At 35.0% G+C, this 15,359-nt stretch overlaps 2 protein-coding genes across 5 annotated transcripts in view; one reads left to right on the top strand and one right to left on the bottom strand.

Moving 5' to 3' along the window:
* The window catches only part of LOC106713592 (transmembrane protein 208), a 29,560-nt gene extending 27,239 nt beyond the window's left edge, over positions 1 to 2,321 (bottom strand). For 2 of the 4 annotated variants that reach the window (XM_045683691.1, XM_045683690.1), the window contains exon 1: positions 120 to 326. The gene's annotated coding sequence lies outside the window, so the exon portion shown is untranslated. Of the gene's footprint in view, positions 1 to 119; positions 328 to 2,135; positions 2,193 to 2,293 lie in introns of those variants that run through there. The other 2 variants (XM_014506470.2, XM_014506471.2) reach the window with 2 other exon arrangements.
* A 1,573-nt stretch (positions 2,322 to 3,894) lies between these two features.
* LOC106713628 (tubulin alpha chain) lies at positions 3,895 to 6,085 on the top strand. Its single transcript, XM_014506465.2, has 3 exons — positions 3,895 to 4,012; positions 4,560 to 4,782; positions 4,887 to 6,085. The coding sequence occupies exons 1-3, from the start codon at positions 4,010 to 4,012 to the stop codon at positions 6,011 to 6,013; spliced, it is 1,353 nt and encodes a 450-aa protein (XP_014361951.1). The 5' UTR covers positions 3,895 to 4,009; the 3' UTR covers positions 6,014 to 6,085.
* Positions 6,086 to 15,359: the final 9,274 nt, after the last annotated feature.

Here is a 15,359-nt window from a genome sequence, read left to right on the forward strand (position 1 = left end):
CAAGAACTACTTTAATATCAAGAAAAATACGTTACGACATTTTGGCATCATACGAGATATATGACTCGGAAGGTCATAAAAAATAAACAATCTAAAAACGTAAAAAAAAAAATACTCACAGTGAATCAAAAACTTCTATAATTTTACTCCAAAACTATCACAACACGAACACTCAAAATCCACTGGGAAATTTAATTCATTATTACAGGAGCACAACTGAGTTTTTTTTATTTAAATCGCGGAGACAAATTCGAATTTCGTAAATTCGTTGCTGCGCAAGCGTTTACAGCCAGCGATCGCGCGCGGAATGAAATATATTGGGCGATGCTTCGCGCGCTCGCGTTCAACACGGCGCGGGAAAACGGAACGGATACGTCATCTCGTTTACTGTTTGTCCCTTTCATTACGATTTCAAACGAATGAAACAGCCTTATTTTTTATTTTTATTTGTAATTATACATGGTTCGTTTAAATGACGATAACGAAGAAAATTATTTACTTTGAGTGCAAAGTGGCAAAAGAATTAACAATTCAACATGTCGAGTATTAACAATCAGAAATTTACAAATACGTTGGCTTGAGTTCTTTTGAATCCAGAGGGAACGCTTATCAACATGTTTGTGTTACAATATTTTTTAAATTTCCTCAAGTAGTTTTTGAGTTATCTATGTGAATCTGTAGAGATTGTAGACATCTTGGTATTTTGGAGTGTATTTTACAAATTTTCGATATTCTAGGGGAGGTATAAAAGCCCATTTGGAACCCTTGGCGACGGCAATGGTAGTCAGCCTTTAAGTACAAAGAGTAAAATGGAATACATACCGAAAAGAAAACAAGCAATGAAATTCTGGCTCATCGCACAAACCGTAGTTAAACTTCTATTTCTTTCTTATTATCTTTTGAACGTTCTTCACGTTATTGGAGAATTTTAAAGAGACTTAGTCTGTAGTTACGCTTATTGCTTTCTTCAAATCTTCATACAAAATTACTAAATAGGTATGTAAGTAGAGTGCTAAGGGGAATTGGTTACGAGATTCGAGATATTAAAAGATTTTGAGTAATTTTTGAATTAAATCCTGTGGAGCGCAGTACTGGCAGGCGGGACTTTTTAACCGACTTCAAAAAGTATGAGGTTCTCGTCTGTGTGTTTTTTTTTGTCTTTTTAAATAGTCGAATGCAATTATTTAAATCGTTAATTCGAGTTTTCCAAACAAATTCAAAGTTTAAAGGTGAAATCAATCTTCAAAGTCAAATTTTTTAATTTTAATTCCATTAGTTTTTGCGATTGCGATTATTGATTTTGTGAACTCAAACTGTCAAAATGTAAACTTACAATAGTAATTTTCAAACTTGAATCGCGATTTTAACCGTTGTTTTTATTCATATCGCTTAACTGTGGCATTACGCGGTATTTTACTCACTTTTCTATGGGTTATTTTTATGTGCGTTTAATGGATACGAAGATGTACAGAAAATGGATTACCTTTTCTTTACGTTATAACATCGTAAATCCACCTCGCCTTCACATTCTTTTATAAATATAAAACTGAAGAAAGGGGAATAGGCCTAGAATATTAAGTAAGAAAACATTCCGCATCAGAAACATTTTATGATGTGTACAAGTAATTTTGAAGGCTAAGTTAGGCTCACTTACATATAATAGTATTAACTTAGACTTAGAATCTAGTTATTTAATGACGCATGTCTCCGAATTTTTTTTAGTTATCATAATGTTACTGAGAGTTAATAAAAATATTCTAAATTAGACTTTATTCACGGAGTTTATGTAACATTTTACCTTGACATTCACTGGCAAGTGATGTCAGCAGTTTTGAGAGTAAGTTGGCACGTTGGCGTTTATAACCTCCTGAGCTTTTTTAATTATGACATTTAATTGATATTATGTATTAAAGTATATTTATAAATCTGTGAATTTAAATAAATTAATAAACACTATTGGAGAAAATACTGAAATATCTTTTATCAACTCGACATTACCAACTTTAATTATCATACCATACTAGTTTTTTAACTGATAGATTCAGAATCAACACACTATTATGACTTTAAAATTTTGCAATAATTTCTATGTAAGCAACAATATTTATAAAATGTTAAGTAAAAGGAATACAAACCTAAATTCTCTTATCTTCTTAAGTCTATGAATTGTGGTGTCACTTGCAACTTACAACCTTAAACGTATAAAACACAGGTAATTATGATGAGACAGTTTTACACTGTAATATATTAAGATATTTACAAGTAGTACAAAATTAATTACAAATCGTTTTACCTATGCTTTTAGGTTATCAAAATTGACAAGACAGGCAATTGACATTTGACAAGAACTTTATTTCAAGATCGATTATAGATGGCGCTATTCCAAATTTAAGTAATAATTTATACAATGAATCACCAAGCAGTATCTTAACCCGCCCAAAGATGGCGTTAATTTTTATAATTCGTAATGAAAAAAAAATGCTAATTTAATACATTGAATAATCATAAAACTATACCGAATGCTATAAAATATTTCAGAGGTCGTATTATATTAATGTTCAGTATTTGAAATTGAATTTTTTTTCATATTTAGTAGTAACTCTGGTTACCTATTTTGTTTTTATTTATACTATCGCACTTACAACAGCACCATTGTAGATAAAATTATTTTATCCTTATTCTTATTGAATAAAATATATTTAGAGACAGGACAACGCACACATAGTTTTAAATTTGGTCGCCTTTCCCGCAACTTTGGCGAGACTCCAAGATGCCCATTTATGGTAGCATAAATATGTGAACGACGACGTTAGTGTGCGTAGTAAGCAACATTGTTTTTGAGTCTAAATAGTTGATTTAATACAAAGTTTGAAATCCTGAGGCATTCATTTAAGCTTAAACCTTAATTTCTATTATAAACGACATTGAAAATAGTAATCATATTGTATGCAATCTGAAAAAACTGTCACAGACGTAAAGGTTGTCAATGTGTGAGTTGGATCGCCTCCGACGAAAATAACGATTTTTAGTGTAGCGCTCTTTACCGATATATTTATCGACATATTTTCATATTAGGTTATGAATATGAATCAATCTATTTTAATCTTGCATAAAACACATACATACACAAACACGTAAAACACATGACAATAATGAAAATGAAACAATATTACATTTTGAGCACAACAACAGAAACTCAACATCTAATGCCAATAGAATTAGCAGCAAATTACCTAACATATGATCAACAATATCATAAGTTCATAGCCATCATCCATAAGCATTTACGAGTTTATGTCACCAGAGAAATTACATCAGTGCAACTTTTTTACGTTGTAGGCTCAATTTTGCTTTCCTAAGGACAGATATTATGTCTTCCATCACATTAATTACATCATTATTATGGTTAATTAATCAATTAGAACCCGAACATAACAAAAACTTGATGTTAGTCGTAGTTGTCACAGTAATTTTGTTTTATATAATTAAATGTAATACATAAAAATATAATGTCGGAGAAATTATTCTTTTAAATAGGATGAAGAATATTTACATTGCAATCCATATTTTCCTTGTATAAACTTGAAGTTTATGAACGTCACAATATCTTAAGAAACAAACATTATCACTAAATCCGAACAAAACGATTTTGAAAATTGTGATGGCAAAAAGTAACTCCGTCTATATTTGCGAAAACATCGACATCGACACAAATACGATCGAGTCACTAAAAGGCGCGTGAATCAGCAGTAGCCCACATATTCCTGCAATGGTGATATAATGCAGCTTTAACCTTATTGGTCGATACGCCCATGCGGCAGTCCAATCCACCAATCAGAGCTTGCGACGAGTAGCGTCGCTTCCCGAGGCGCCGGCACTATAAATACTTGGCCAACGGAATTTTCACGATATTATACGTTCGGCAAACCTCTTAACCGGTCGTGCGGAACGTCGACTGATTAATTTATTAATTTAAATCTACATTAAGTTCAACACAACTCATTTCAAAATGGTAAGTAACCATTCTTTTCGGATATTAATCTATTTTTAATAATTTATTCTCTGCAAAAGCCGTGGAATCGCGTTTTGCGACAATTTCGCCGGGTGGTGACGCCATTTTGTCGGCGCTTAGCGCGAGATCTGTGAAATGTCCACGAGGTCGGGTGTGGCGTTCTGTAATTCAAATAAAGAATGCAGATTTTGTGTCGAATTCTAACTTTTGATATGATTCCTTGTTATTCTTGCCGGCAAATTGAATATTGTAAGGGTTCGGTCTCTAGAGATCAAGGATGCCACGCCCTTGATTTATTGATGTTGATTCGCAGTTTGTTAGTAATCATAACTAAAATTAGTTTATTGATAAAGTGAAAAATTGAGCGATGACTCTTGATTTATCAAAGTTTTACAGGTCATTCGATAACATAGTTGCTTGAAATATCTAGTAGAATTACCCGTTACATACCGATGTTTCGTACTTTCGCCGATTTCACTCAGTAATTTTTTTGATAATTTTTACTTGTTATAATATTTTTATTAACGATTATTTTTTCTCTCAACAGCGTGAGTGCATCTCCGTACACGTTGGCCAGGCTGGTGTCCAGATCGGTAACGCCTGCTGGGAGCTGTACTGTCTCGAGCATGGCATCCAGCCCGACGGTCAGATGCCCACCGATAAGACCATCGGCGGTGGCGATGACTCTTTCAACACATTCTTCAGCGAGACTGGCGCCGGCAAACACGTTCCCAGGGCTGTCTTCGTTGACTTGGAGCCTACAGTAGTTGGTAAGTTGATTAAAGAATAGTCTCGAGATCGAAGACTTTCTCTATTGCTAGATGTATTTTGCACATGAAATGTGATTTTTTAATCGTAATCTCTTTGTTCACAGATGAGGTTCGCACTGGTACATACAGACAGTTGTTTCACCCAGAACAACTTATCACTGGTAAGGAAGACGCGGCCAACAACTATGCGCGCGGTCACTACACCATCGGCAAGGAAATCGTCGACCTGGTCCTCGACCGCATCCGCAAGCTCGCCGACCAATGTACCGGACTCCAGGGCTTCCTCATCTTCCACTCCTTCGGCGGTGGCACCGGATCCGGTTTCACTTCTCTCTTGATGGAACGTCTCTCTGTAGACTACGGAAAGAAGTCCAAGCTCGAATTTGCCATCTACCCCGCCCCCCAGGTCTCTACCGCAGTCGTCGAACCGTACAATTCCATCCTGACCACCCACACCACACTGGAGCATTCCGACTGCGCCTTCATGGTCGACAACGAGGCCATCTACGATATCTGCCGTCGTAACCTCGACATCGAGCGCCCCACTTACACCAACCTGAACAGACTTATTGGCCAAATCGTATCCTCCATCACCGCATCCCTGCGTTTCGATGGTGCCCTCAACGTCGACCTAACCGAGTTCCAGACCAACTTGGTGCCCTACCCGCGTATCCACTTCCCTCTGGTGACATACGCACCCGTCATCTCTGCCGAGAAGGCGTACCACGAGCAGCTGTCGGTGGCCGAAATCACCAACGCCTGTTTCGAGCCCGCCAACCAGATGGTAAAATGCGACCCACGCCACGGCAAGTACATGGCGTGCTGCATGTTGTACCGTGGTGACGTCGTGCCCAAGGACGTGAACGCCGCCATCGCGACCATCAAGACCAAGCGCACCATCCAGTTCGTGGACTGGTGCCCCACCGGTTTCAAGGTCGGCATCAACTACCAACCACCCACCGTGGTACCCGGCGGCGACCTCGCCAAGGTGCAACGCGCCGTCTGCATGTTGTCCAACACCACCGCCATCGCGGAGGCTTGGGCGCGTCTCGACCACAAGTTCGACCTGATGTACGCCAAGCGCGCCTTCGTGCACTGGTACGTCGGTGAGGGTATGGAGGAGGGCGAGTTCTCCGAGGCCCGCGAGGACCTTGCCGCACTCGAGAAGGACTACGAAGAGGTCGGCATGGACTCTGCGGAGGGCGAGGGCGAAGGTGCTGAGGAATATTAATTTGCTCGAACAACGGGATCACTCGCGTGATACATTCCCAAAGTGAAATGAAATAAAAAAATATGTTGAAAATTTCTTTGTTTCTTTCAACACCCAAATCACTACTACTTATCTCTTAAATGAACTAAAAAGCATTATCAGGAATTAAATAAAATAGGAAATAGTAATGTTCTGATCAAAGTCTACTTTTGATAGTTGCTTTAGATTACAAAGTGATCATTTTCCTAATTACCTACAGAATACTACTAGTAAAATACATTAGTCTAGAAAATTTACTATTTCAAGCCATTACATGAACATAAAGACTAGAATACAATTGCGAAAAAAAACTGAAAATAAATTTCGTCTCATCTCGCTTTAGCTATTTCTCTAAGTAACAGATGTTCATTCTACTAAATACATGAATAGTAATGTGTCGTTAGAGTTGTGTAATGTGATGTTGAAGGTTGATACAGCAGTACCCAATCCTACCTGTAAAAAAAAAACAGAAAAGTTCTGCGCGTGACAACAGACTATTGATCGGCAGGACAATACAGCGCGCGCAGCTGTTACAACTCCAGTATTGATTGGTAACCTACCTGGGAATTACCGGAAAGGTATTTAGAAGGAGAATTAACATCTGTGTAAGGCGTTTTTTTTATTTAGTACTGGACTTTTTGTCCAAAACTTGGTAATTAAGTTACATTAAAGTAAAAGATAACGAAATTAAGGGTATATCGAACCTACAATGGTACATTTACCGACTGTAAGCTTTAAGCAACAATCGTTCAGCTTACTGAGTGAAAAGAATCTTCATAAAAGATCAATTTTCACCGTAAAAAATATCTGGTCTAGAAAGTAATTGCACTTGTCTCGGCCAACATCGAACCGTTCAAAGTGGCGTTGTTTGACATACTTACTGGAATGGAAAGCTGCCTCGGAACTTGCAGCCAAGACCATTGTGCTCGGTGAATTGTAAAAAGAACTCTCACGCTCATATTTTAGGGTCATTTAAAATATTGTAGGCCAATACTTGTAATTTATAAGAAAGCTATTCTACTATTGAAAAATAACATCATATAAAAATGTACTAGGTATAACACACGCTTAAAAACACAACTATGCTGTGGTTGGGATATATTTATTAACTTACAGTACAAGCTGATAAATAATAAAAACATTATTAATAATATTTTGTTTGAGAAAAAAAAAACAAGAAATATTAAGTCAGAGTAAGATTTTTTACTTGTATGAAATTTATCAATTTAATATAAGGCCGTTACAATAAGTGTTGAGGTCCAAGTCGCCTTGAGGTAGTGCCCACGTATTGTACGACCCACGACCTGACGTAATCCCTAGATAACAACTTATGTTCAAGACCATCAACATCTCAGGCTATGACATCATGCGCCATATTTGGTCGTCATGCAAGTTTTCATTCAATAAACTTGTCGTAGTTATTTATCTCATTTTTATTACGTAACCACTGAAATTGAATTACTTAAATATTCATTTTTGTATACAATCAGGACATTTTTTAACTGTTACAGTCAAAAAATTAAATTAGCTTCCCACTTAAAATCGAACATCGTATAGCAAACTATCACCATAAAAGCCGTTGTTTAGCAGTCGTTATAAATTTTCGTCCTTAATGCTTGAGTGTCAAAATTACATTTCACCCTAAATGGGTACTAAATAAACGTCCTCGACTGTATGAAATTAGTCATTATAAAGCATGTATCAGAAATAGAAGAATCTTATATGTTAAAACATTATATTAAACCTTTTTTGACCTTTCATATGAACTTTCTTCGGTCGATAGGTTAAATTATATATTACTAGCTGTCGCACTTGACTCTTTCCGCGCGGAATTTAAAAACAACGTACAAAGAAGCTTACATGTTCTTCCAGACTATGCTCTACATCTATGCCAAATTTCATCAAGATCCGTTGAGCCGTTCTGGAGATATCTTCAAACAAACATCTATCCATCCTTCCTTATTATTTCGCGCGAGATCACTGCTCCTAGATCAATAGCCACAATTCTAGTTCATCCTCATATTCATATTCATATACAAGTTATAAAATAGTCGTTGTTTATCGGTAAATTGTAAGGCGAACAGACGCAGACAGACGTAGCGACGACCGTCTTATATTAAACTGTAAGTTCAACGTCCTCTAACTAACCTTAACTGCACTAAAAATAGATGCAGAGAATCCAGTGCGGAAGACGGATTTATTTCTTTGGAACATTTACAACGATGTAAACTTTAGAAACTAGGATATCACATGTTTTTTCTAGTTATAACGTTATCGTTATAACGTTTAAAAAACGATCTATGTAACGTCTATACAAAGACAAAGCTACTTCCACAAATTATGGTATCAGATCTAAAGCGTAAAGTTTTAATCCAAATTAAGGCTAAGTTACTTTTTATAGTGCATCATCATCATCTTCTTGGCTTTATCCCACTCAAGTGGGGTCTGCGCACAACGTTTTATAAACCACTAGCTGTCGCCGGCAACTCCGTCCGCGCGGCTTTAAAAAAAAAACTTAATAAGTAGCCTATGTCTTCTTCCAGACTATATTATACGTCTCTGTCAAAGTTCATGAAGATCCGTTCAGCCGTTCCAGAGATACATTCAAACAAACATCCATCCATCTAAACATTCGCATTTATAATAGTAAGATAACATTTGGCCATTTTTTTACAGCCGGCCATCTGTCTGTCCCCAATCCTACTTACTCTTTATCTTACTAATATTATAAATGCGAAAGTTTAGATGGATGGATGGATGTTTGAAGGTATCTCCGGAATGGCTCAATGAATCTTGATGAAATTTGGCAAAAATGTAGAACATAATCTGGAAGAACACATAGAGTACTCATTACGTTTTTTTTTAATTCCGTGCGGACGGAACCGCGAGCGACAACTAGTAGTTCGATAACTTTAATTTCTGTACTACGGAGAAAAAACACTGAACGTTTTTAGAATTCTTACAGCTGGGGAGAGATGTCCTTAAAATAACTTGGATTTAATTATTTTTTCCTCGTCTTCACACATTCATGCAATATATAAACAGCTGTGTTTTTATACTGAGTAACTACTATGAAGAGTTCAAACATGTTTTAATATTTTTAATAATTTCTCATTGTTTTCCTACAACAGATGTTTAACTAGTGTAACCAACAACTAAAATAACTTTATCATCTTTTAACTTTTTGCGTATTAACCTCGCTACACACCTTCAGTTTCAAATGTATAGTTACTACGTACTTACTATACGTTTGTGGGCATATTGTCAACTTTCAGTTTAATTATACAATTATAACTGAAGGTGTGTAGCCGGCTTTAGAACCAATATGTAGTTATTATTAGTATTGTTTTAGTAGAATCCACAAAAACATAAATCTTACTAATATTATAAATGTGAAGGTTTAGATGAATTGATGAAGACATCTCCGTAACAGCTCAATGGATCTTGATGAAATTTTTTCAATTACGCACGGAGTCGCGAACGACAGCTCGTAGATAGAAAACAATTTATGTATTTATCAAGTTTAATTTATAACAAGTAACGCCATCTAGTTTGCAATGTGGACATTGTCTACTAAAGACACGACGTCAATACTACTACAAAAGTAAATAGACATAAATTTTATCTTATTTCGTATAAGATAATCTACAGGAAGGATTCCGTTTTAAAATAATACTAGAATAATAATAAAAATTATGTTTATATTAAAACTAGGCTAATCATAAATATTGTATGAAATTTATTCAAATAAAAATGTTTATTTCAATAAAACGACGAGTTCACGCACGATCTTGATGACTCATTTTCCGTGAAATTCTGAGAACAAAATCAACGTGTAAACATATTGTTATCTCTGTTTTGTCAAAGATAATGACAGAGATGACGATATATTTTTTAATGAGATTTCGATCTCAGAAACCAACGGATTGTATGAAAATAATAATCTTATATATAAAATTCTCGTGTCACGGGGTTCGAACTTGAACTCCTCCGAAACGGCTTGACCGATTCTCATGAAATTTTGTGAGCATATTCAGTAGGTCTAAGAATCGGCCAACATCTATTTTTCATAACCCCCCCCCCCATTTTTTAAATGCGCGCGGACGGAGTCGCGGGCGACGGCTAGTATTTATATAGAAACAATAATTATGGATGTTATTGTTAGTGAATTACTTCTCAATTCTGTGAAACTAACCGCAATGGGATTATGAGGACAGCCTTGACTGGTCGACATAGATTTCAAAGCAAATTTTAATAACTTTTCCTTATTAATTTTGGTCCTCTTTCCCTTCTCACCCTTTTCTTATTAGGAAAGGAAGGGAAGGGGAAGTGGATTTGGCGGAAGTGGGGACGCATAGTAAGGAGAAATATTCTGTATCTTTGCGTCCTCTTCTCCGTTGATTAAGGGTAGGCAACGCATCTGCATTTGGGGATGTCTATGGGCAAAGGTCACCTCACTATTTCGGCGAGTGGCCGTTTGCTCGTTTGCCACCTTTTTGATATACAAAAAAAAAAACGATCCGTACTAAGTATTAAGAGAAAATTTTCTTTACGTATTTGTTTATTTCCACTTAGGTAAACGGGCCAGTTAGCTAGCCGCTAGTGGAAATAGGGTTTAAGAGTGTATTCTTTAAGAAACATTTCGCGGAAGGAAAGTTACAAATAATTAAATGAACTTATTTACTTAGATTTTTATTATTTAACAGATTTTAGTCTTATATTGCTCCAAGAGCTTCGTGATTATCTAAATCTAATATTTATTAATAAATTAAATACAGTCAAAACCGTTTATAGCGACACCGTTTAGAACAACATACCGGTTAAATTGACCAAAATCAAAGGTCCTGGCTGAATGTTATATACATATCTTTCCTATTAATACCTGTCACCGGTTGTTACAACTATCGGTTTTTACGACTCAATATGAGTAGTCCCTTCGATGTCGTTATAACAGATTTTGACTGTATAACTTAATTTTAAATACTTGTTCAAATTTACAATATTTAGTAAACAAAACTCGATGGAAGATCTTTGTTATTGCAAATAATATAAACTAATAAATAAACAAAACCCAGACCATTCATTTTACTAAAACATATATTCAACATTAATAATGATAAAAATTTTGGTACACTTCGTACCAAAATTAATCAGTACCTTTTTTAATACATAAAAAAATGAAATATTTAATAATTGATTGCTTACATTCATATCTTTATTATTTCTTATAATGTACTTGTTTCAAAATAAACGACACATATTTTATATACAGTGATTGTATATTTGAAGGAAAACATCGTGATGCTCCACATATCTGAGAAGAAATTCAAAGATATATGAAGTCAACCCGCACTTGGCCAATGTTGACTATGTCCTAGTCACACCTAACTTAGATTACGCTAAAAGAACCTCAGTGGGGACGTATACTGAGCTGATGATGATGTCTTTCTAATAAGAGCTATATTATATTCATTTTAAATACAAGGTAACTATTTATTTCACAATACAAATCTATATCATATCAATTATTCAATACTCAATCTTTAATATAGTGGTATAAGCAGAAATTACAAAATTTTATTAAGAGTGATCCTTGAACACTTCTGTTGAATACATAACTTCGTTTGAATTCCTCCAATATGGCACAAAAGTTTTTAAATCCTAACATATCATGAGCCTAAATTCAAAGTGTTCATACAAGTTACGGATTATGGTTTTCAAAGCTTACTTTTCAGCTCGGAAGTACGCATGAGTCGTTGCACAGAACACATTTTTAATCGCAGTGCGCACATGACCAAAAAAATCGTATAATCCAGTCATGTTAAAGATACGGCCCGAGGGTAATTTTTTTATTTTAAATCTGGCCCACCTACAAATTCAAGATTTAATATATATGCCCTCTGCAAAATTGAGTTTGACACTTCTGGTATAATCGTGTTCAAATATCCTCACACAGCGGTACGTCGCAACACACCTAACATTGTGTTCTACTTAAAAACTCGCAAGAAGTTAAGAAGTAGGTGACGTTAATATCGACGGCAGAAAGCAGAAATGTCGTATCTCAAAATATCTAGTTTTACACCAGATAGATAGGAAGTTGAACTTTGGAACGTATTTCTATCGATCTAAGCGTTATTTGATACCGTTAATTGGTATGTCCTAAAGTTACTAATCCATTGATTATTTTTACTAGTTACAGCAATTGATGTTAACTTATTTGGGCCAATTTTCGAGATACGACATTTCCGCTTTCTGCCGTCGATATGAACTTTATCATACTAATATTAAAAAAGCGAATGTTTAGATGGATGTTTGTTTGAATGTATCTCCGTAACGGTTCAACGGATCTTGATAAAATTAGGCATAGACGTAGAACATAGACTGGAAGAACACAAAGGCTACTAACTCAGTTTTTTAATTCCTCGCGGACGGAGTTATATATAGATAATACGTTATGATATAGATCAGTACTGATCTTATGAACTCTACATATTATTCTAAAATAAAACTGTCCTATTTTTACGTTATTAGTCGTAAAACTAATCTATTCAATTTAATTATCTACATTTTCAATCTTATATCCTAATTGATGAATTAAACTATACTAGTCTTACATAATGCTGTCTAATTTAGATAAATAGAGAAAATTGGAAGAAATATTTCAATAATTATATTTAATAATTTTTAATCTGTGAAAACACGATATTTTTTGTTACATTCTGTCACACTTGTCACAAACCGTTGTATTGATTGTCTTTTTGTCAATTTTTTGGTAAATCCTGGATTGGTATTTAATATTAATTGGACCCGATAGGTGGCGTTACGGGGAATAGTAGTTGAATTAGCACTTAAGCCAGAAAACTGATTGGTCTTCTAGTAAATCTTAAATTTGTGTAATATCTGGGAATTTCTGTAAATGTGTTTCAGAAGAAAAACACGGTTAGACTGAGTTTATTATAACTACGTGTTAATTAAACAAAACATTACCTAGATTATTGCCTTAAATTTGCATTATTTATATTTTTCTATCAAATATTAATATTAGGTCCTTACATATGAAATTGGCGTTTTTCGTACTGGCCACTTTAATCACGAATTTCTCCTCTTTGGTAAGGAATTCCAAATTCAAATTTGTACAGCTATAGACTCATGTATTTGTGGTTCGATGACCGTCATTCATTTGTTTTTTTCTTCTGTTTTTTTCTGTTTGCGTCACTCATTTTACAAAATGGAAAACTTAAAATATCGCATTATTTACGAGTACGAGTTCCGACGTGGCACTAGTGCTGCGGAAACGACTCGAAGGGTGAATGATGTGTATGGCGGTCGTGTTGCAAAAGAAAACACAGTTCGTTTTTGGTTCCAACGTTTTCGTTCTGGAAATTTCGATCTGCAGAACAAGCCCCGTGGACGGCCTGAGACTCAAGTTGATAATGAAGAGTTGAAGGCTATTGTGGAAGCGGATCCATCGCAAACCACGTCCGAGTTAGCTGCAGGCTGCGATGTTAGTGATAAAACTGTTTTAATTCACTTGAAGCAAATTGGGAAGATTAAAAAGCTTGAAACGTGGGTACCTCACGAATTGACTGAAGCAAACCGGCAAACGCGCGTCGACTCTTGCGTTACATTACTAAACCGGCACAATAATGAAGGTATTTCAAATCGAATCATTACCTGTGATGAAAAATGGGTTCTTTACGATAATCGGAAGCGCTCAGCGCAATGGTTGGGTCCTGGCCAGCCAGCCAAATCCTGCCCCAAGCGAAAATTAACCCCAAAAAAGTTACTTGTAAGCGTTTGGTGGACTAGTGCCGGTATTGTTCATTACAGTTTTCTCAAATCTGGCCAGACTATTACGGCTGATGTCTATTGTCAGCAATTGCAAAGCATGATGGAAAAGCTAGCGGCTAAACAACCTAGGCTGGTCAATCACTCCACGCCACTGCTGCTTCACGACAACGCTAGACCACACACTGCGCAACAGACGGCTACTAAATTAGAAGAGCTTCAATTGGAAAGTCTAAGACATCCTCCGTACTCCCCGGACCTTGCTCCAACAGATTACCATTTTTTTCGAAATTTGGATAACTTCTTGCAAGGGAAAAAATTCAACTCCGATGGGGCAGTCCAAATCGCCTTCAAAGATTTTATTGATTCCCGTCCGACTGGTTTTTTTAGTAAAGGGATCAATGAACTACCTATGAGATGGCAAAAGTGCATAGAAAATAATGGTTCATACTTTGATTAATTAAATATATTATATTAAAAAATATTCGACTTTTTGTTCCTCCCATACAAAACTCCAATTTCATATGTAAGGACCTAATATTTATTTAGGTGATTGTAAAAAATCTACTCATTAAGTCTATTTTTTAAATAATAAATGACACATTATTAAAGCGTCTAATCTAAAATGAATTTCAACGCCTATTTTTAATTATTAAATCTTAAATTTTATAGTAATTTCTGAAATTTTATTGCTACGTAACTTTTATTTCGTGTTCATTTCGTATTGCAACCTTAGCAATAAGAGTATTGACTATTCAAGTGTTTCAACTTTGAATGTATTGTATAGTCTAATAAGGATATCTGTCTCGTTGACAGAGGGCGCTGCTATTACATTTATAACACAAAATATATAATACCTACATAGGCATAGAAAATGCTATAAAATAAATACAAGATGGCTACAAATGACAAAAAAAAAACTCGTGAAACTTCATTGAACATTGCACACCGGTTCAGATATCCTTGTAAAACTATACAACATTAAATGTCTTTTTTTAATGTAGCAACCCTAAAGAACTATAACTGACAGCTATTTTCTAGAATTAATTGCAAAAATTTTCTCTGATTTATTTTCAATTTATGTAAATATCAATAAATAGTTACAGGATGTTCCAATACACAATTACAATCGTCGAATTTCTGTACACCATGTATATAATAGTGTATAATCATAGAATTCGACTGCCATGTATTGTCTATACATACTGTCTCTGGTTTTTCCAAAGAGAGTGAAAGAGATAGTAATACAACAAAATACTGCAGTTCTACTGTACTATATTATTTTATATGGCTTTAAAATATATTTTACGTTACAAGTAAACAATAATTTAGTCTTTTATAGCAATATTAGACCGTTTTCTTTTATATACAAAAAAAAATCAAATATTTATACATGACATATCATAAGATACAATAATATACAATGTATAATTAAAGACTACTCTTACACTACTCTTATTATACAATATGTACGGTCAACAAAAAAAAAAAATATATTATTGATATATTTTAAATTATTAAAACGTCGGTAGCTCAGGGT

This window comes from Papilio machaon, chromosome 23, assembly GCF_912999745.1.
Source record: "Papilio machaon chromosome 23, ilPapMach1.1, whole genome shotgun sequence".
NCBI lineage: Eukaryota > Metazoa > Arthropoda > Insecta > Lepidoptera > Papilionidae > Papilio > Papilio machaon.

Excerpts from the sequence above, each read along its gene's own strand:
- LOC106713628 (XM_014506465.2), top strand. Across the intron at positions 4,783-4,886 it reads CTTGGAGCCTACAGTAGTTG|ATGAGGTTCGCACTGGTACA; the intron begins GTAAGTTGATTA and ends CTTTGTTCACAG.